The sequence below is a fragment of the Corvus hawaiiensis genome, chromosome 2, assembly GCF_020740725.1.
Source record: "Corvus hawaiiensis isolate bCorHaw1 chromosome 2, bCorHaw1.pri.cur, whole genome shotgun sequence".
NCBI lineage: Eukaryota > Metazoa > Chordata > Aves > Passeriformes > Corvidae > Corvus > Corvus hawaiiensis.
Window position 1 is genome coordinate 119,069,284 of NC_063214.1, and position 22,739 is coordinate 119,092,022.

The 22,739-nt window shown below is 43.3% G+C and overlaps 1 protein-coding gene across 3 annotated transcripts; it reads right to left on the reverse strand.

Annotated features, from left to right (window-relative positions):
• Positions 1-116: 116 nt before the first annotated feature.
• LOC125319449 (interferon-induced GTP-binding protein Mx-like) lies at positions 117-21,779 on the reverse strand. Of its 3 annotated transcripts, none has more exons than XM_048290648.1 (14): positions 21,677-21,779; positions 18,390-18,753; positions 14,452-14,644; positions 13,463-13,600; positions 12,015-12,169; positions 10,732-10,870; positions 10,046-10,244; positions 9,214-9,292; positions 8,122-8,244; positions 7,187-7,328; positions 6,130-6,288; positions 5,311-5,387; positions 3,792-4,028; positions 117-1,941 (listed from the first exon to the last, which is right to left on the reverse strand). In XM_048290648.1, exons 2-14 carry the CDS (start codon positions 18,618-18,620, stop codon positions 1,708-1,710), a joined length of 2,106 nt encoding a protein of 701 aa, XP_048146605.1. In that variant the 5' UTR covers positions 18,621-18,753; positions 21,677-21,779; the 3' UTR covers positions 117-1,707. The 3 variants fall into 3 exon arrangements, with proteins under 3 accessions (XP_048146605.1, XP_048146589.1, XP_048146597.1); XM_048290632.1 differs by having other exon boundaries at positions 14,452-14,647; positions 21,677-21,778; XM_048290640.1 differs by lacking the exon at positions 21,677-21,779 and adding an exon at positions 21,657-21,676 and having other exon boundaries at positions 14,452-14,647.
• Positions 21,780-22,739: the final 960 nt, after the last annotated feature.

Here is a 22,739-nt window from a genome sequence, read left to right on the forward strand (position 1 = left end):
AGTTTTCTTTGGAAGCAATTGCTGGATTCAGTGTATGAAGTGCTTTGAGAATCTGACTGAAAAAACCAAAACCGACAACGAACACAAACAAAAAAAAGAAAAACACCTCAAGAGGGTCAGCAAAGAGATTTTTTTAATTCCAATATTTCAGGCCCTTGAACAAACCCAGAGAGCAGGGTGCCCAGGAATGCTGAATGTCTTTGGTGGCTGGGTCTGGTGAAATCACCCTGAATTAATTGAATTAAATAAGGAAGTTTAGCCTGCAGGCAGTGGCTTAAGGGAGCTGCACCCTATTTTGTTATTCCACCTCATGCTGCCTGGAGCAATGTGTCTTTGCCTCTCCTCTTTAGGTGTGAGATGGGTGTTTTCAATAGCACTTGTGCATCAAGTGCACCTTGGGGCATGGGGGTACAGTGAAATAGCCCATGAGTTGAAAATACTTTCAAAACAGAAATTAAAAAATTAAGTTGTTACAGGTCTGAGGTGCTTTTTCTGTGGCTTCTGACCTGCAGCACTGCAAGTCAATGGTAGCAAAATCATGTACTGGAAGAAAGGAGAAACTGGCTGCAGTGTTCAAGAGGGTTAAGGAAGCTGGATCTTGGGGTGAATGCTGTACCAGAAGTCAGGCACCAGCTGCAGTTCCATGCCACAGGGACAAACACTTTCTGTCATTTCTAGCCTGAAGAGAAGGCTTCTCTTGCAAGAAACTTGGAAATTACTACATCCCACACTGGTATAAGCACATTTTTTCTAGCTGGATACTGACATTACTTTTGGTGCACAAAGCACTCTATGAAAAATATGTCATGAACACAGTGTGTGATAACATATTTTGCATTGGCTTTCATGAAATGAAGGAGATTTTGGAAAGGTTCTCCTTGCCCTGGGGAGGGGAAGGAGAAAAGCAGCAAAACACATGCTGAGACACCCTTGTAACATTTAACATCCTGGGAGGTTTCATTCCTTTTGGACATCCAAATCCTGCTCTCCAGTGCATTGCCCATCAGTCCCAAACTTTCAGGTGATGCTGCAGATATCTGAGAGAAAGAGCTTCTTGGCCCTTCTGCAAATCAGACAGCTGGGAAAGGAGACTGAACAGAGCCAATGGCATCCTCTGGATGAAGTGGAGTAAATAAACTTTCTTTTCCTTCTAGGCTGGAGCTGTTTCATGCCCGCTGTGTGCTCCCTCTCTCCCTCCTGGGCTGACTTAGTGGTGACACTTCGCAGAGGTGTCTTTTAGGTGATAGCAGGAAAGAGAACAACCCCAGCAAGACAAAAACACAAAGGGAAGTGGGAGATCACGAGTGTCACGCACTAAGCTTCATTGAGGAACAGTTAGATAATTTGATTTCTCCAGCTTGTGAATTACACAGCTCCCATCATTAAAAAGAGAAAAACAAAAACAACAACAAAACATGTAATCCTCAGAGTGGTAGCTTTTTAGTGATTATTTCAGTGGTTCACAGAGTTTCACAGTTTCACAGAGTTAAGTTTCATTAAGAAAATGTTTAGAAATGGGATAATGTTCATTAATCACAACTTCCCCAGTGGAGCCCTTTACGTAAAGGCAGCTGTTTGCATATAACTGATTATGGAAAATAAAGAAAAATTGAACACTAGAAATTAGTATTAAAGGTCTGGGCTGACATTACATTTTTCAGTAATGCTAGAAGATGAGGAGAAAAAAACTTCTGAAAAACAAAGAAGTTACAACAAGCTGAAGTCTCTCAGGTACTGGCAGGCTTTGGTGAGACGATCAACTCGTTGGCTGAGGTAATTCCTGGTTTTAGCAGCTTCAGTGTCCTCCTCAAGGAGAAAGTTTAACTTCTCTTTATCTTGCAAAAGTTGCAGCATTGCGGTCTGCACATTTTCTCCGAAGTCATGAAGGACAGAAGACAGGATGATCAGAGGAATCTGATTGGAGAGGCGTTTGCTTGCTCCCTGCACGATGGGGGGGAAAAAGGCAAAATACTAAATTGGTAAAAAGAACTGAAAAATGAAGCGTCTATAGATAATCTGGTAAAAACAAAAGTGGTACCAAGGTTTTAAAATGTTGGACTGAATTACTGTTCAAGAAGGGAATACTGCTATGAACTAAAAAATGTTTGCAACCAGTCTCTTTTGTGCCTGAAATCTAAAAATTAGGAGTCATGGGGATGTCAGCTGTTGCTTTTCTTCCCTCAGCAAACTAAAGCCAAGGCAGGCTGTTCTCTGCTCAGCTCTGTCAGCTGTCACTGGGACAAGTTATAGGAGGACATTCCTGACAAACAGAACTTGTGCAGTTTCTGGTGTCCAACCTGTCTTCACTGAATGCTAACAATATGTTTTGGTGCAGGACATCAAAGAGTGATTTTTCCTGAAGCTGGTAAATTCCTCTATTAGATGGTGGCATTTAGATGGTATTTCTGATGTGGTTGTTCTTTTAAGTGTAAGACAGCTTTGGAGGAAGCTTTAGCCTTAAGGGGAAATGTCTGTGCCTAAGTTACATCTATTGATATCTCCAAGAGATCATCTCCTGTCTGACCTGACCAACTGCCTGGTCGATTTATGGATGCAAACTGAAACAGACCAACCTAGAAGAGCTTGTGGGGCCCTTTCCCCATGGACATCCCGGTGCTTTGGGGCAACATGAGGTTCTAAACCTCTCCCAACTCTGGGAAGTGGCTGCCTCCAGCCCTCCTGGTACTGGGTGAGCACTCAGACCTAAGTGCCTTTCTGCAGTTGAGAGGTTCTGTCTTTCTTTTTGTAATACAACTTGAAAATGGCATTCGTAGCTCCTATAGGGTGTAGGCAACCATGGACACTTAAAAGAGCTTCCATCTCATTCAAACTGCATTTGGCCTTGCATAAGTCAGTCCCACGGAGCTGTGATGCCCTGGCAGTTGGGGTTTTTTTGTTGGAAATGGCTCTCAGGTCATTTACAAAAATATTTAACTGCAGGCAAGACATACAGCAGAGTGTGTAGCAAGGTGAGACAGAAGGGCTTATGCACTCCTGGCTTTGTTTCTTGTTCTCTGAAAGCTAATGGTTTTCTCTTCATCAGCCTGAGCAGCCTGAACATTTAATTGCAGGGATTTGTCACAAACCCTACTCTTGGAATTCAAAGTGAGCTGCTGCCTACCTTCCTGCATTGTTAATATTGAACTTGTTGCTTTCTGAGGGAGTTTTATGACAAAGCAAGTCTGGATACTGCGTGCTCTCTTTTCTGTCTTTCTTTAACATGATCCTTTATTTAAACACCCCATTTGTCTCCAGAGACTTCACTTAGAGGGTGCTACCTGCAATACAGCAGATGCACTCTGATCTCTACAGACAGCTGATATATTATAATGTAATGTTTTATTATTGCTCCTCCTGCTGCAGTAGTTTAGGATCTGACTACAAGCCGCTGACACCACTTTCTGCTGGCTGCAGGAATATGCAGTGGCTTGAGGCTGGCCTGAGCCAGACTGGGAGGTAGCTAACAAGTGGTTTAGGAGCTCTCACTTTGACACCTTCAGGCTTTCCTAATCACCATATCCAGCATCCTGCAACCATCTATCCCCAGCGACTGTGCTGATACAGCCCAGCTTCGTCCTGAGATCCTCATCACTGGTCAGAAGCTCCAAGGAGTTTGTACAGAAGCTGAGCATGTACCTGAATGAGACACTTGGATACCCTCTGGCTGCTATCCCTGCATAGTGGTAGTATGGCATACAGGGCTATATTGACCCCAGCAAGATCTGCTCGAGGGGTATCTGCTACAGTACTCAGGGGGCAGCAAATCTCTGTACCACAGCCTGTGAACTCACAGAGAAGTAGGCGCTCGTGTGAGAAACCATCTCTGTGACAACAGAGGGCTCCTTTGGATCAAGAAACTGCAGATCTTTCCCCATGGCAAGGTTGGGGCCGTTTTCTGCCTTAACAGCATTTAAAGCACCAATGTAAAGGTCATCCTGGCAGTACACAATTCTCTCCATTTTAAACTGTGTCCGGATATGTCTTTCAGCCTCTGCTGCTTGTTTCTCTCGAATGTCTTCAATTTTCACCTGCAAAAGAAAGCAACAAGAAGTCCTAAGACATTTGTTTCCTTTGGAAAGGGTCCAGTGCTTAGCAGTGGCCCCGGGGAATGGCAAGGTGGGCACAGTGTTCAACTGCCCTTATGCATCACTGTCTAATCCCAGACCATGGGAACATGGAATAATGCTTTAGACTGTGGTTCCTCTGTTGTGAAAGAGCACAAAACATGGCTTTTGTCCCCTCCTTATGCACGAGTGGGATCAGCCCAAACCTGGTGCTTGAAGCCCAAAGGAAAATACCTGTTGTCAGCAAACCAACCCTGCCCAGCCCCTCCCTGTCTGATGCTTTTATTGCAGCCATCTGATGCTTTCTGGCCTTTTTGATACTTCCATCTAAAAGTCTGTGGGGGTGGCAAAGTTCCCTCAGTCATGCTCAAATTCCCTTAAAATGCTTTCCTAGCACCCCTAAGAAAACACCCCATCTCTTTTCTCATATCCAGCGTCTGCCAGAACTTCTTCCCTCTTCATTCCTCTCACTGTGTAGTACCTAAAGACCCTGCCTGAATACCTCTGTGTTTGGATGAAATAATTTATTTGTTCACCAGCTGGTTGGCCTGGGAGCTCAGTAGGGTTTGACCAGGCAAGTCAAATAGCAAACCACCTATTTCACTCACATTTGCCTCTGAGTTTCCTTTTTCAGCAGTACCCTGTGAGTGAACTCTGTTTCCTGGCTGCCAGTATTGCTTCTCATCTCTTCTTCAAAGCTCTTTCTGAGAAAAGGCCTTCAAGGACATCCATATCACTGAACTCCACCCCAAAACATGCTAATGCCCAAACTGTGAATGGTCATCTTCTAGTTTTTTCATAGCTGGATGATTTTTGGCTTGTCTCCTCCTGCTCCCTTTCATCAAAGATGACATTCCTGCACTGGCTAAAACCCTGGCTTGCTTTCAGAGAGGGTAAAACACTGTTTAGCACTCTGACAAATCATTGCAGGACTTAAATTTGAAATTGGTGATAAACTCTTCAAGGCAGCCATACCAGGTTTTCTTTGCATTGTGTTGCAAACATCAAGAATGTGAGCAGAATGAATAAAGAATGTATATATTAGATCTTGTAAAAGTTGTGCAAAATGCACTTTCATTAGTGCCATTATAATCATGCTAACATTTTCAAGATATTCCTTATTTTCCTGCAAGAAATTCCACACTTGCACAAGGGTAATACAATGAGACAGGTACCACAAGCATGGAAGCATTTACAAATGCCATTCCATCTTTTGAGTTATCTCAGGTTATAGGTAGTGCCTCACCTTGGCAACTCTGCTTAGATTGTGGAAATTAGCAAAATTCCTTTTAACGACTTCCATAAATTTCTCTTCAACCAGTTCTAAGGGAAGAACAGAGAGACAAAATAAAGTCAGGTAAGTAAATGGGGTTTTTAAGGTATTAATATGAGACTTGGGAGATTTTCTGTATTCATTCAGAAATAGCTGACCAGCTGTATATTCTGCCTTTATGATCAATACAAACAAGTAGAAATTTAGTTTTCCAGGTCCAAGAGTGTGACCACTTAACACCTGAGAGATTGAATAACAGTGAGATTTTCTTGGATAAAGCAGTTTCTGTGCTTACAGACACTGAGTCTGGCACAACACAGAAGAGACAGGATCACAACATCATTTCTCCTTGGGTGCTTTTTACTGGATGAGTTATGTACCCTTTCCTTCAGCCCCAGCAGTCCTTGTATAATACATGCAATGTCATGCAAAAAAAGCTGTGTTCCCACTTCAGGGTTGTGAATTCCACTCCCTGGGTTTGGGAATACCAAACTGGCACTAGGTACTTCTACAGTACTGCTTCCTTGCTTTGTTATTTATTATACAGTTATTATTTTCTAACTCCCTTCTAAGAGCCACTGGGAAAAGTATGAACAAATGCTGGAGACCATGGGTGGAGATTGAAGATTGAAGGCTCTAGAGAAGGAGCAACCCCCAAGTCGAATCAGATTTACTTCCTCACTCTGAAGGATCCTGAGAGCATCAGTGAGAGCATCAGCTTCTCCTGGAAAATAAACTCGTCAGGCCCAGCAGAGTCTCCCACACAAGAGCCCCCCGTGGCCTGGGCCATACCCATCACGCTGTTCAGGATCTCAACTGCTGGCTCTTCCAGTTCTCTGATCTGCTCTTTTATAATGTCCTCAAAAGTCCTGTAGTTGCTGAAGCCTGGGAACTCCCGTCCACGGTACTGGTCTTCATATTTCCACACTCTACTGGGGGTGTTTTTTTTAGCTGTAATGGTAAAGTAACATTGCTTTGCTACTAAATCACTCCGTTTATACGTTTCAGATTTAAGAAGGAAGTTTATTTCTCCTCTTTGAGTTGTTCTTGAGAGGAACAACAACTGAGATCATTTTTTGTTACCACTGAACAGAGCTAACACATTGTGGCTCAGTGAATGAGCCTTCTCACACATGGCATCGAGCATCTGACTGACAGAAGATATGATAGGGCAGAAAAATTTTGGTTCTTCTTGGTATTTTTACCCCCACAGAAGTAGCTGGCCATTACCAGTCACTTCCAAGTTTAAAAAAAACCCTGAACAAAACAAACCCCCAAGCTCACGAAACACCTTTAAACACTTTTTCCAGGGAATCTACTGTTGACTAGCTGTTTTTATTTAAGATATCACAGTCAATGTTTCTTTGTTGATATTATACAAATGTGCTATATTTTTTTGTATGAGGTATCACCTTAGCCCAGAGCTAAAGCGGAACAAACCCCACCCAGATTCTAAACTATTAATAGCAATAATAAAATAAAAACATTAGCACTAATCATAAAAATTATTACATAGATTATTATTACTTATTATTATTCATTGGTGTTGCTGTTATTTAGAAGAGTGGTTCAGAAAATCACCAACAAATTCTGTGCCAGTGTCTTGATTTTACTGCTGTGCTGGGAGAAGAGACAAGCACTGACCCCTCTGTAATGACAGCATTTAACACAAACTATGTCCGTGTCCCCAGGGACCAGAGCATAACTTGCCTAACACCGCAACAGATGGATGCTCCTGGCTTCTTGTTCTTAAATTTATTGAAAAATATTTATTGAAGATGCTGTGTCTAGGTTTAAAAGCAAGGGGATGGGCTCTCAGGACAGCTGCCAGGATGGTTTCTGTGCTTACCCCTTGCAGCACACTCCAGGAGAATCACGCCCCACGTTCGGAACTCCTTGCGGATCTTCGTGAACAGCCTGACTTCATCTCCAAACAGCTGCTCCTCTCCCCGCGTGGTCTGAGAGATGTCTTGGTTAAAGAGTTTGATCAACTGCAGAGAATTGAACAACAAGTAGGCAATTTAGTAAAGTTCCATTTCTTCAGGTTAATTTGTGGATGTTAAGTAAATCTGCAGTTGTTAGATGTTAAAGCAGGGACACATTTCATAAAAAACATCCCTTTCTTGCATCTTTTATGCTCTTAGCTCCTGGAGTTGTTTTCTTTTTGTTGTTGTTGTTGTTGTTGTTTGGGTTTGTTTTTTTTCTTTTTTCCCCAAACTGTCACAGCTAGAGGAGAACAAACTTGATACTCTTTTGTTTTCCCCCCTGTAGACTTTTAGAACCATTTACTAAATTCTAATAAGCCAGACTTGCATGAAGCCTGATGAGCTTTCACAAGCACCTCTCCTGCCTGCTGAAGGCTTACTGTGAGGGACTAACTCCCGGAGATGAGACAGATGGAAATCACATTTTGCAGATCACATTTTCATATCAGTAATACATCTGATCTTATGAGCACTGTAAACAATGGGAACTCTTCAAAGTGTTGAGCAGGCAGGAGGATAAGTTTTCCCTCGCTGAGATGCTTGATTTTGACCAATCAACCAAGTTGTTTGGCTTTTTTGTCCCATAATTACAGGAAAAAAAATGCTAGAAGGTGCCATGAGCTCCTGTGGTCCATTATTTTTGCAGGTGTGGCTTGTCTATGTTACCCTCAAAGCACTTCAGTGACAGATACCACAAACTTCCTGGTGGTCCATGTTGATGTTTTGATAATTTCAAGCGGTTTCTTTTTCTCCCCCAGTTACCTCCTTGCTCTGCTCTGTGACCAATACTGATACTTACATCTGTGAGGAAAAACAGCTTCTCAGACTCTGTTCTGGGTGTGCCTCTGTTGTACCTTTGCAGATCCTGTAATGTTTTATGGAGGGTGTCACGAATTTGGCTCTCCAGTGCTGGCAAAGTTTTCTGGGGAGGAGACAGTGAAGCAGGAAATTGAGATAGGTTGAACCTGCCTGGTTTTGGAAGGAAAACAAAATCCCTCTAAGAGTGACCTACACCTGCACAGGATCTTTGCTATTTCTACAAATCCAAGAGCTCGCTGTCTGTGTCCCATGTGCGCTAGTGGGATAACGTGGAAGAGCAAATATGGCCTTCATTGAGGGAATGCAAGGGGCCAGGATCTCCCTGAGGAATGAGGCTGGACCTCACTGTGAGTTGGGCAGAACAGCTGCAGGCTAGGGCAAGATGCCACCCACAGTGAGCCAAAAACTGTCCTCACAGGTTGTGCCAGAAAGCTTGTGATGAGGTGGTGACTGCTCAATTCCTGATAAATATCTGATGGAACATGGCTGTGTAATTGCTTATTTTCTGTAACTTACATAAATAATTTTTTTTTCTCCTTTGAGACTGAATTTAGAGGTTCTCTATAGTTTAGCATCTTCCCTTAATGGAATAAGATAAATTACATACAGATATATGTATATCAAATAAACCCCCCAATATCCTTACATTAGTATAGTAATATAATAGAACATCTTGATGTTTTGAAGACATTTTCAGTTAAATAGAAATCACCATGTTTCAGTAAGCTGACAGCACTAACTTGTCACCCTGGTGATCAACATACCTCATAAACAAACAGAAGTATCAAAAAGAAGCTGCCACTGAAAAGGCAGGAGTTACGAGTCACAAATAGATGAAATAATTTGCTTATTGTTGATCTGCAGTTAAAAGGCAAATCTGAGGACAGAGCATGGGGCTTTTTACCTCTGCTTCTCAGTTCAGTTTGTTCTCAGATCACTGGGTTGAAGGATCATTAAGCATTGTCTGTGCATATAAAGATGAAATCCAACTGCAGTCCAAGGCTGAAGGGTTGAACTAGATTTTAGGTAGTAACTGATAAAAACAGCTCAGCATGGGACCTCTGTTACTTACAATAATGTGTTTCACAAGTTCATTTGTGAGCTTCTCTGCCAAATGGGGGATAGTAGCCTTTCCTTCTTCCATAACAGCCCTGTGAAAAAAGAGGAAAAGGTGGGTTTGGATAGCCAGGCTGTGCACGGCAAAGAGGCAGCACTGATGCTCTGCTCTGTTTTCACTAGTTGTATTATGCAATTTGAGTAAAAAAAGAGTCTCTGGGCCATGCTGGTGCAGATGTGGCAACAGCCCAGGACTCTCTGGGCACTTTTATTCAAGAGTTGTTTGACAGCTACTGACTGAACGAAGGGAAACAGAAAAGAATCTGAAATAAAGCAAATTCTAACAGCAGATAAATGTGCTGCTCTACTATTCCTTCATGTGTGAAGCTCATTGATCCAAAACCCTTTTTAGATGCCATTCTCTGTATTATGATTGATCAGCTGCTGAGTCATCTGGGCAGCCTGTGCCCTCAGCACAGCCTTTCCTTCTCATGCTGTTTCACCATGTTTTCCAGTGAATAGAAATACTTCAGTGCCTGACTTGAAGTGCTCAGATGCTTAACTCAAATTCTTTGGGACTATTCTGAACTTCTGAAGTTCGTTGCACTTCCCCCATGTATTTTGCATCAAAAAAAAAAAAAAAACCCCAACAAACCAACATTTTAAAAGTTTATTTGGTTACGTAAAAATCTTCTGGGTTACTGAAACACAACCCTACATGGGCAACGAGAAATAATGAGTATAATTAATACCTGTTGGAAACCCCTAAGTTAAATCTCAGCAAATCAACAGGAAGCTTTGAGGTGACTTTAACATGTTTTTGATGAGAACTTTTCTGCGAGGAGTACCTGAAATGTTTGTGAGTCTCAAAGAAGTTTCTTTCGTGTTGGATTGCAGCAGCCAAGGTCATTCTGTTGTGGATGTCCTGCTGCCCACGGCACTTCACGATCATGTACCCTTTTTTGAGGGGGATTACCCTGTTTTGCACTACTTTAACAACAGACTCTTCAGTCCCTCTGTCCACCAGGTCAGGTTTTGTGAGGACTCCTGTAAAATTAAAAGAGAAAGTTACCCACCAAGCAGGAACACTCTGTACTATGTTCTATAAAGCAATTTTTTTGTATTCTCTCTCCTAGAAAGCTCTCAGCTCCTGGGTTTTGTACTGTAAAACTCGCTCTGTGGTTGGCCTCCCACCACGTCTTTTGCTTTGCAAACCTTTTTTACCAAGCAGCAGCAAAGCTTTTTTACCATTAACTTCAGATTAACTGCCATTAACTGAGATTTTCATCTTCCAGTTATTCATAACATGAGTGCCAGCAAGATACCAATCTAAGGGATTCTTGGAGCTGCTCAGGAATTGTGACTAGAAACATTTGCAAATATTTTCTTTAGGCTGCTTTCCTTATTTGTTTTTTTTTTCTTCTAGTAGCTAATTTTACAGATCTGGTGCAGAACACAGGACATCAGCCCTCATGGGGAAAAAAACCCCAAGATTTGCCCTCCTTTTCAACTCATAGCTTAAAAATTCTCTCACCTATTGTCCTTTCTCCACTGGGGTCCACCTCTTGAGCCATTTTCAATGCTTCTGTTGTTGCAATATCCACATTACATGGCACCACGACCAAATTGACTGTCTCTTTGCAGCCAATAAATCTTTTAAGTAGCATTTTGATCTGCAATTCAATACAGCAGTGAGGAGGTTCAGTGAAATCAGACGTTTGCTTCTTGTAGGATGTGACAATTTCTAGCAATATGAGCCACTGTGTGATGACATTAAGTGCCACATATGTTGAGGGTAGTATTACATGTTAGAGGATGGCATGGAAAGGGGTCAGCAGAAGAATGCAGACTCTTTTCTGATGTGAGGATTAATCCAGACATCTGGCTTGAATGAGACCAGACTAATGTTGTTAAGCCTGTCTTGAGTTTAACATCTTGTGCATATATAATCTTTCATTATGGAAATATTAAAGGTATTTGATATTTAATCACATGTAAGAAAATCTGGTTCTGATGTGTAGGTTCACACTTATGAAAAGAAAGTAAGCTCAATTCTGCTGATAAATCTCAAATTTGTATCTCTGAAAGGAGCACAAATGTCTTTGGCTTACATTTCAGTAGAATGTTTGTGGGAAAATTCAAAAAAAAGGCAAAACAGAAGCTGCACATGGCATCTAGTTGGCATTTTTCTGTTTCAATGCCAAACTAAACGAGTTTCTCATAATTTGTATTGTTTTGCAGAAGCTTCACACAGCCCTACTGTGCTTCTTCTGCAGTAAATCAATTCTCTTTTTCCCCTGGATTTTGGTAAAGATGCCTCTCTTTTCTACTTCCCACCCCTCCCAATTTCTGACAGGCTGCAATGCTTTAGACTCCATCTCTGGAGCATGCAGACAGCTGGGGACAATGGTAATGTTTGGATTTTATCACATCTGCTGCTTTCTTCTCAATACAATAGAAAGATTGCTATCTAACTGTCAAATTAAATTACTCTCCTCCCAGAAAGTAAAGCCCAGACAAGCCAATCTTGTCTCATTTCTATTTGGTATATCTAGTTTAGTTTGGGCTCCTCTTATTCCAAATTCCTATTTAAAGGTATTTTAGGAGAAACAACACACCCAGCTCCTGCACATCACTCTCACAGCAGGTTTTATCCAACTAGAGCTTTATTTGCATTCCCCAGCATTTATTCTAAAAGCAGCCAGAGGAAAAGCAGAGATCCCCTCCACTTATTCTGTTTACTTCACAAAAGGTCTGCTGGGACCCCTCAAGGGATGAGACCCTGGGCACAGACTGGCACACGAGGCCGAGTTTTACCTGGTCCCCGATGTCTTTCGGCTGGTCCCCCACGGCCACCCTGGCAATTCCAGGAAGATCAATTAATGTCAGGTCTGGGACATCAGGGGACTGAACTTCCAGGGAGATCAACTGTCCACTAATGGCACCTCTAGGACCGGCCACAACATCCTGGGCTGTGAAGAGAAAAGAGCAAGGCAATGCACACAAGCTTCAGATGGTGCATCAAACCAAAGCTGAACACAACGACTTTGAAAAGTACCTACTACCACCTGAGGCTCTTTTAGGCTTGGCTTTTTCTTTCAGATCCAGCCACACACTTAAATCCATTTATGCAAAAATCAAAGGAAATTATCATGCAGCACAGGGCAATGTGAAGTCCTGTTGGAATATGAACTGTAATATTTTACAGAGCATGTATTTATGGACTCTCATGTATGCAGACAAAATACATGTAAATAAACCACAATGAAAGGGATCAGGTAAAATACTGGTCAGTTGTAGAAATGCTTCCTCAACAACAAGAGACTTTGTAGGCATTAATTAATCCTTGGATGCCTTGAAAGAAAAATAGGTGCTGTTCTATACTCTTCACATTTTGATAGGGAGATTGAGAGTAAATTGTCCCAGATCCTACAAGGCAATAATGCTTGAACTGTGAACACAGAGAAGCAAGGAAACCCCACAGTCATTCTCATGAGAGATTTTCAGGTCTTTAATCACCTTACTTAATTCATACCAATCACCTGGCCAGTTTTGAGAATATCCAAATAATGTATTGAAAAGCTAATAAAAAAATAGAAAGAATAACAGTGTGCAGAGCTATTCAAGGGAGTAAGGACAATCCAACTTTCACATTTAGGGCAAGTGCTCACTGCCCTGTGGGTAAGAACACTGATTTCTTACACAGCACGAAATGCCATAACAGCAAATGTGACGTGCAAAGGGCAGTGACCGAGCCCGTGGTCACAGTACCTGGCAGAAGCTCTCTGTCCTCCACCCTGCCTTCTTGCAATTTCCTCCAAAATCATTAGATTTCCAACCAGAGACACCGCAAGCTCTCTGGGCTTTTGAACTGATGACAGGAACCATTTAAGGCTTTGCATGTTTACAATTTGACAGACAACCTCCCCAAACCAGGAAACCAGGAAGACACCACCCAGGTAAGACACAGCCTGAGCCTTTATCATGGATCAGGATAAAAGGATCATGGATCTAGCGGGTGGCATCCCTGCCCGAGGTGTTGGAACCAGAAGACTTTAAGGTTCCTTCCAACCCAGGCCATTCTGAGATCTTCATCATGGATCATCTTCACCACTGAAGCCCTGGTACAACTCCCTCGAGAGAGTTTCCTGGCCCAGCTTCTTCTGGTCTGAATCCAGCTCTTGGTGTTACTCCACAATCACTGTGGATGCTGCTCAGTCTAAGAGGAGGATTCAGAGGAAATGGAGCCAGCCAAATCCACTCACCTTGCCTTATTGCTCTGTCCACCTCAGAGGCGTTCTGGAGCTCCAGGGCAACATTCCGGTAGCAGATTTTCCCTTTCCATGGCTGGCCTTCAGGCACCCTCTTGAGTTTAAGTTCCAAGGGACAGCGAGTGACAATACCTGCAGCAGTTCCAAAGGCAGAGGTTGCTGTGCATGAAACACAGCCTCGAAGTGTGTGATGTACACAGGGTTGCCTAGTGTTTCACACAAAAACATGGAAATGTTCCAAGAGATGCTGCCAGAGGGGGCTTGTCCAACTTCCTGCTCAGAGCAGGATTGTCACCAGTGCTCGATGAGGACAACCACGGCTCTTCCCAGACACGTCTGGCCCTGCAAACCTCCACAGATGGAGCTTCGCTCCTCTCTGGATGATCTGTTTCACTGCTGCAGCTAAGTCCCATGAAAAACTTTTCCACAAGTCCAGCCTGAAAGACTAGATTATATGGTAAACTCACACGGAACTTGCAGAATTTATATGTGTGAAAATACACACACAGAGCGGAAAAGCAGATCTTCTTGAGCTGCAGAGTCTTCCAACCATCATCTCTGACTTAATGCTTTAAGTAAAGGTCTTTGTACACTTTTTACACATAATAATAATAATAATAATAATAGTAATAATAGTAATAATGATAATAATAATAATGGTATCTGTAAGAAAATGTTGTTTAAAAAACCCAAACCAACCCCAGAAGCAAATTTAAAAACTGGTTTTCCATGGGAAAGTAATACTCAGCTGCACTGCTGTTTTCTGGGAAATGCACAGAATCAGGTGGGGCAACTACACCACACTTCTTACTCCTGCTCTCTTGACCACCTGGAACATGTGCCTTGATTTACTTTGTGGTGACTCACTGGCACCTCCATGTCTCAGTCATGGAGTTATCCAATTCTAGACCAAAAAATAAAAAAGAAGAAAAAAACCCCCTTCCACCTCATCAAAGTGAAAACCTGAGAGAGTGAATTCTTACCATTGCCCCTGGGAAGAGGAACACCAGACAGGGCTTCGAGCACAGAACTTTTCCCAGAGCTCTGGTCTCCAATCACTGCAATTGCAGGCAAGGACAGGTCCTTTTCTATTCCAAGAGCTCTCAGGCTGTCGACAAGATCAATGCAGGGTCGGATCTTCTCCTCATACTGGTTGTACAAGGTGTGTTCTGCAGCCTGCTGGAGTTAAACTTCCAGTGAATTTTCCATAATTAAAAAAAAAAATAAAATTAGACTCATTTTGTACTCATTTTTCTTCAGTAAAACTTATTTACTGGCATCAAGCTGTATTTCATATCACTGTGCATCCTTACATCTCCAGGTAATAAACGGGTGTCTGGAAATATGAAAGAAACAGTTGAGGCTGGCTCAAAGACCATGCTTAGTAAAAATACCAAATTTTGGAAGCCATCCTGAGAAGGTAAAGAACACATTACTAAGTGTGCTTTGTTATTTTTTTTTAATAACAAGTGTTGCAGTGGGGATCCTGCAACACGCATATATCAAACCAGGAGTCCCGTGGAAAGGAAATATATATGGACAGACAGATTCTTGATAGCTGTTTCAGAGATGTTTATTTCTCCAGCCGCATGGCCGGAGCTCTGCCCAGGAACTGTTCCAGTCACGGGACCAAGGGTCCTTCTGCCCGCGCAGGGAACACAAACCAACCAATGGGAACGAGGCTGAGCAGGGACAGGGAAGCCCCGTGTCTGTGCCCTCAGGGCCCCTCTCCCAGGGCTACACGGCAGGGGAGGGACCCCAACACCTCACCCATTTTATTTTAATAAAAGGAGAATGAAAACAACTGGATAAACATAACAAGAACAGTTTCAAAACAAAACAAGCCACCCTCCTGAGTCTTTAAATGTCCAAACAGATTCTCTGGAACATCTTAGGGCTGACAGAAGGGAGACAGAATTCTCTGAGCATGCTTTGTGGGGAAACTGAGGCAGGAGAGGGTTTAACTTCTTCCCTCCCCCTTTTCATCCCCCACTCGGCATTGGAAAGGGATTTTTGGGGAAACAATTGGCAAAAGCATGGTTTTGTGAGGGAAACCATGGGTGAAAAAAGGGATTGGGAATACACTGGGGGTAATAGGACATAGGGTAAAAGGGAAAGGTGGGATTAGGAAAGGGAAACTGTAGGGGGGGCTTACAATGGAGATACTGTCTAACATGACTACGATTTTTTGCATATATACTGCCTTTTACAGGAACACCATCAGGCCCAGTGACCTGCGATGCTTGTAACCCTTTTCTCCCTAGTACAATATTAAATTCCACCACCTCTCCATCTCCCAAGCTTGGGATGCATTTTTCAGGGTTATTCTTTTTAATAGCAGTTCTATGCACAAATATGTCTTGCTGGTTGTCATACCTTGTTATAAAACCATAATTTTGCTTAACATTATACCATTTTACTATCCCTAAGATCTTAGTTACTATGATTTTTTCCTTTTTCCGAGTGTCTGCTGTTTTCTGTCTCGCTGCGTCTTTGTTCTCTCTTTCGGTCGCTCCCGTGTTGGAATTCTCGGGGCTGCTGGTGCCTGCGCGCTCTTCCCGGGGTCGCGTTCGGGGCTGCGCGGGCCGGGCCGGGCCGTGCCGCTCAGTTCTCCGTGCGTCGCCTCCTCTGGTCGCAGCTTCGCTGCCGCTGCCGGGCGCTGCACCCACGTCTCGGCCGGGCCCCCGAGCGATGACTCCCCCGCGCCCCGCTCCAGCGCGCGTCTCGGCTGGGCGCGGCTCCGTTCCACCGCCATCGCCGCCAGCCGCCGCCCGCGTGCCGCCCCTCTCGGTCGGGCGTTCACGGGGCTCGCTCCACCACGCGCTGTGCTGCGCCGTGCGGGTCCCGCCGGGTCCCGCCGCTCCCCGCTCCGCCACCGACACTGCAGCTCGCGTGGCTCCGCCCGCGCGCGGGAACTGCCTCGCCGCCGCTCGCAGAGCGCTCGGTGCACGTGGCCTGGGCCGCACGGTCCCTGCGCCAGGCTTCCCTTCACCAGGACACAGCTGACATTGCTCAACAGTCTCAGTAACTAAATAATATTCACGAAAATATTCTTCCATCGGCATATATTTTGACTCTAGTATTAACTGTGTCCAAACGGTTTTCCAAAAGCCCTTGGTAAGAATTAAATCCGAAGAAACATAGAAAAAGTTCTTAAACAACCATGCCAGGAAGTGTTTCAGTTCTTTTTGAGCTTGAATCAAGCTAAAATTTACAAATCGTTGTTCAAGAATCATTTTAAGTTTAAGATAAATGTCCATATGCGGCTCTGAGAGCCAAGAGTCTTCCCACGGTTCCTCCATAGTTTAGATACGGAATAGCAAAGCAAAACCAAGAAGAGGAATCCAAAGTTTCCAGGGTTTACTCACACAAATCAGTCGCTTAGGGATCGGGGATCGTTCTGCTCTCAAATCTCCACCATTTGTTGCAGTGGGGATACTGCAACACGCATATATCAAACCAGGAGTCCCGTGGAAAGGAAATATATAAGGACAGACAGATTCTTGATAGCTGTTTCAGAGATGTTTATTTCTCCAGCCGCATGGCCGGAGCTCTGCTAAGGAACTGTCACAGTCACGGGACCAAGGGTCCTTCTGCCCGCGCAGGGAACACAAACCAACCAATGGGAACGAGGCTGAGCAGGGACAGGGTAGCCCCGTGTCTGTGCCCTCAGGGCCCCTCTGCCAGGGCTACACGGCAGGGGAGGGACCCCAACAAACAAGTTTGTTAATAACTGCCATTTTCTTCCACTCATCCACAGATGTACTGAATATGTGTATGCAAATGAAGACTGATCCCAGAAATCACTGAATTTGGTAAAGAATAACTTATTAGATCTTTATTTTGGAGTTTGAAGATTTAGTTTGTGCACAGACACCAAAAGTGTTCCGCTGTAACATTCTTAACAGGTGGCTGAAATATTTTAGATCATCATGGGTCTTCTTTATTTACCTCATTTTAGGCTCACATAAGGCATGGATATGAGTGGGTTGTTTTAAATGACTGATTATTGTCATTTTCTGGGTTTGATACATGTCCAGATATCAACACAGGCTCTTCATTTACATGAAAACAAAACAAATAATTTCCAGTCTTTGGCAAAATTCGTCCATCTGCTATTAAATATGCTCAACTGAAGTATATAAAGATCAGCTTGGTCTCTTCTCCCTGTTCCTCTCTCCATGTTCCAGTCTGACTGCTGCATTTAGAGATGCAATTTTGGGAACACCAATCTGTTTCAGACATATTGGGCCAGACACATTCAACCCTGATTTTTCGAAAAGAAAAACTTACGTTTCTCTCCATCACTTTTATCCAAAAAAGATGCATCTAAAAGTATGTCTGTGGATCAGATGTACTCAAACAGAGCAGATTTTTTGGTTCAAGATCAGGAGGGCAGCACATATTACTGGAGGCAGGCATTTTAAACCCTTTTTGGTAACCCCTGCCCACTCTCTTCACTACAATGTTTAATAGCTAGCAAATTGTCAAAAAACTTCAATAACTGTGTCACAGACTTTAAACCAATCTGTGTTCAGTGGAAAATATCCAAGCAGGTTATTATTAACCTTTCTGTGCATTTCTGTTGAGGGTTGAAGAGCCTCAAGTAAAAAATATCTCAGCTTTTATGATTTCTGTTCAACATTTGTTGTTAGGATCAAAACAGATACATGTCACACATTAAACTGGCTTCTAGGCTGCAGCCATCTCTTTTTTTTAGACCTGCATGGTTAATGTCTGCAGATTAATTGCAGGTACCTCTCTTCCTAGTTACACAAATAACTGCTTGGCCCTGATCCCAAAAGTCCTCCTTAGACCTAACAAGTGCAGATTGCCTGAAGAGACCAAGGGATTCATTTTGAGGCACAAAGTGAAACAACAGAGTAAGAGTGGGAGAATCTGTGCTCTCTTCTTGCCTTACCTTGTCCTCTTCTCCGGAAAACTCTTTCTCCAAGTCCTTCTGCTCATAGTCAGGCCTTCTCTCAAACATGTTCTCTGACATCAGATCAGCTTCTTCTGGTTCTTCTGGTGGGAGAGGCACTGTAACAGCTTCTGGATATGGTTTTAAGAAAGAAAATACAAACCCTTCTTTCTTTGGGGTATTTTTGGTTTTTTCAGAAGGTTGTTTGAATGCTGCTTTCTTTTTATCCATGACCCGCTGATTTTCTGGGCTTCCACGTAGGTTTTCCACAAGTGTGTAAATAAGTAATGAGTATTTTGGACCAAACCACTACACTCACTAAGCAGGGATCACTGCCTGGTCCAACCACTCTGAGGTGCAGCTTCTGAAATCAAACACAGGGCAGTGAGTGACTCCACCTTGCAACATTGATCAGAGCAGAAAAAAATCAAACACCACTTTTATTCCCTGATCCAAATCCTTGGTAGGTACCAGGTGCCACAGCTCTTTTCAAGTCACTGAAATTGGTCTCCAGAAAATAGACTTGAACCCTTCTCCCTACCTCTCTTACGCATTTTTTTTTGTATTAAAAAAAAAAAAATTGCCACGGGGAAAAAAAGTATTTGTTTTCTGTGGGAAAAAAAAAGTTACACCAGCTTTTGCAAAAAAGCCAATTTTCCTTGATGAAATATTTTGCTGAAAGATGTTTGGAGAAGCTCAGTCAGCATCTGGGCATGATTGGAGGGAGTGTGAATCCTTAACTTCCTGGTGTCAGGAATGTAGGGCTGTGGCTGGCTCTGCATAGGTGGGACACACCAAGCTATGGTCTGCTAAGTGGCCATCTCACCTCTTTTGTGGAAGAAACACTTGTTAGAGGCAAGTCTGACTCCTGTTTTAGAAGCTCTGTATCGTGGTCCCCTCCTCTATAGCTTAAAACCCTCTCCCAAAAGCAGACTTTGCTTGATATGATGTTAGAGAGAAGGGAGGACTAGGAGGCCTTTTATTTCCTTGTTCAGCACTTCCTTATGCAGAAGTTTTGTTCTCTATTGGTGACTGAGGAAATTAGAGGCTTTTGGTGTGACATTTTCCAGGGAAGGTGATTTCCAGAGAGAGTGATTTAAGGGCAAAAAAGCAAGAGTACTTTTTCAAAGCTAGATTTTTTTTAGCCTTCCTCTGCCGAAACCAAGATCTGTTTAACTCAAACACTTCGGAAAACAAATTAGGAGACCCACATCTTTGCTTGCAATTAACTTCCTGTTCTGTTAATTTTGTTTTGGTTGAATTAAGTTTACAGGTTTTCTAATTTAAACAGATGCCAGAAGAAGATGATCAGACACAATGCAGGTTATACTTTCAATGTGTAAAGTTTAGAAAAAACACCACACACTGTAGCAGAGCAGTTGAGAGAAGGTTCTGGGCCAGGCACGGGAAGCTGGACACAGTGACTGCATGGGCATTTATAATACAGTATGTAATAATACAGTATGTAAATATTGCCAGTGCAGTATCAAAATAACATCTCTATCATCTATTCCAATGGATTATAATCAGGTCACGGTCCTTCCTGTTGAGTCACAAGTGAGTTCCCCCTGCTTCCAAAACTTCTCAGAGCAGCCTAGGTGCAACCTGGTCCACTTACTCTCAGATTTGGTCAACAGTCCATGTCTAAGGAGTTACAGTATGAGCAGGTTCAGCTGGAAATGTACAGATTTACAGTCTTTGGCCCTGCAGAATTCACCATTACAAAGCAACAAAGCACCTCTGGAGCTACTTTAGGATTTTATGTCTATATTTGGGTGGACCTTGAATTTATACACCTGTCCAAAAGCGTTGGAGCTGGAGGTACCTTGTGGGTATCCCTGGTGGGGGCGCTGGGGGAAGTGGGGAGAGAAGGGGGTGGGAAGTGGGGGAAAATCAACCCAGAAACTCCCTGCAACTTTGGGACACCAGGCTGCCCTGTTGGCCCAGTCTCCAGCAGCATTTTATATCCTTTTTGTGGCCAGTGTCCACCAAAGCTAAACACGGACATCTCAGCTCCTGCTCTCTGGAATGAATTATTTATGCAAACATCCAGACATCCCGCAGTAACCCCCTAGCGTGTTTACTTAAGACAAACCCCATGGCTATCACAGAGGTGGAAGGGATATGGAGGGGGCTGAGGATGCATGAGGAGACCCAACTACCTTTTGTCACCCTTTACAAACATCGAGATGGGGTGCAGACCACAGGGTACACACACACACACCAGCCCCGAACAAAGGCACCTGCAGTCAGCACCAGAATAAACAAACGTGTGGATTTCTGAGGCCACACCTCTGTTCTCCCCCTGGACCTGGAAAGGGTAAGTAGGTTGTGTAACCCTTCCCTGTGCCACATGGCATAGTGATTTCTTTGTGTACTGAGCCGTGACAACATCGGATGGAAGAAAGGGGGAGAGGAAAACAAAACAGCTGCAATTTTTAAGAGCCCTTCTACAATGGGCCAGAATCCACATGTGAAACATGACACTTGGATGACATGATGATACTGAAAGTCTGCCAACAATTTCCTCTCACCAGAGCTGCCCCTGCCTCCTTTGCTGGGACAATACTGATTTCCTTGAGCTATACCTGCAGAATTTGCCTGCCTGTGTGAGGGAAGCCTCTCCCAGCACAACATGAAGCACTCTGCTGCTCGCCCACATCTGCACAAACACCAACCTGCTCATGGTTCTGAAGAGGAATTGCTTTGTTTTTTTGTAATGAGCCTTTGGCTTTGCATCTGGAGAAGATGAGAAGCCCCTACCAAAAAAATCCCCTCTCAAATCCAAGGTACAGAGCTGCAGTGCTGAACCCACACAGTTCTTGGATTATTCACTCTCTGTCCAGCCAGAGGAGCACATAGACTTCTGGCTGGCACATCCTGTGACTTCAGGATAAATTTTTGGGTAAATCTCACAGTTTCTGTGTTGTATGTTTATTAACTCTAGCTGTCTTCTCATAAAGAAAATGAAGCAATGCAAAGCTTACGATCCTACTCATAAATAGTGCTGGCTAGATCATCTTGCTGAATACTGGCTTTAAAAAAAATTAAATGCCATCTCTCAGTTGTCTCCTTTTAATGAGGAAATAATACTAACATCTTTTCTTTTTTTTTGCCACTCCAGAAAGCAAATAATCCTGCTCCTAGCAACTTTGTTTAATCACACTTACTTTAGACACTTTTTGAAGCCTTGTCACATTAAAATGAATGAAGATAACAGTAAAAAATTGCATTACTGTTTTTAGAAGAAGGAAAGGAGAAACTTACCCTTGTAAGGAGAAACTTACCTCCTGTAGCAAGGAGAAGCAGTGACTTTCCGAAACTTCTTCAGATGCTTTTTTATATACAGGCTCCACCTACCCACTACGATGAGAAACAGCAGAAATGAAACTAATTCTCACAGGAGAAATATTTGGCTTCTGTGGAAATGACCGGGCTGTTTCAAAAGATGGATTTGCCACAAGTGGGTACCACTTGCTTACCTTGCACCTGGCTCAATTAAGGGCATGGTTATCTTAACACATGGATTGTGTCCACAGAGAATGGGAGACCTCACAGCCATAAGTTCAGAGAGCCATAGAATGCTAGAATGGGTTGGGTTGGAAGGACACAAAGATGATCTTGTTCCACGCCCTCTGCCATGGTCAGGGACAGGGACACCTTCCACTGTCCCAGGCTGCTCCAAGCCCCGTCCAACCTGGCCTTGGACACTGCCAGGGATTCAGGGGCAGCCCCAGCTTCTCTGGGCTACCTGTGCCAGGGCCTCACCACCCTCACAGGGAAGAATTTCTTCCTAATATCCAATCTAAACGTACTTTCTTTCAATTTAAAGCCATTCCCCCTTGTCCTAATACTACTTGCCCTTGTAAAAATCTCAGTCTTCTCACTGAAGCCTCTCAGAAGACCAGCCACACTTCTGTAACGCTATTCAGCAGATGATACTCAGGTGAAACTAAGCTTAATTATTGCTGAACTTTTAGTGAATTGTGAATTATTAATTAATCACTGTGTAGCCTTAGGATATTTAGCACTAATGCAGCAAATGCATTTATCAAAGGCAATTCTGAATCTGTTACAGCTGTCACCTCAAAACACAATTCTCAACTTGGCAAAACTGTCTCCATGAAAGTCCTTGGAGGGGCTCTGTCAGGCAAATGTGAAATTCATACTCTTAAGGTGACAGGTTTGTGATAGCTCTGGAAATAATAATGCAATGTGTTGGGTTTTTTCCTTTCATTTCCCTGTTATGTTTAGTGCACACCAGAAACGAAACTCGTCACAACACAGCTGAGCTCCTCCTTCCTTGGCTGTACTGTGTAATAGGATATCAGGGACAAATGGCAGCGGCAT

What these genes read in the sequence shown, in the direction of transcription:
- LOC125319449 (XM_048290632.1), bottom strand. Translation starts at nt 18,620, where the DNA reads ATGGATAAAAAGAAAGCAGCATTCAAACAACCTTCTGAAAAAACCAAA. An exon ending in GAGACTCACAAACATTTCAG is followed by an intron (nt 9,293 to 10,045) that starts GTACTCCTCGCA and finishes CTTTTTTCACAG; the next exon opens with GGCTGTTATGGAAGAAGGAA. An exon ending in AACTTGTGAAACACATTATT is followed by an intron (nt 8,245 to 9,213) that starts GTAAGTAACAGA and finishes TCTCCTCCCCAG; the next exon opens with AAAACTTTGCCAGCACTGGA.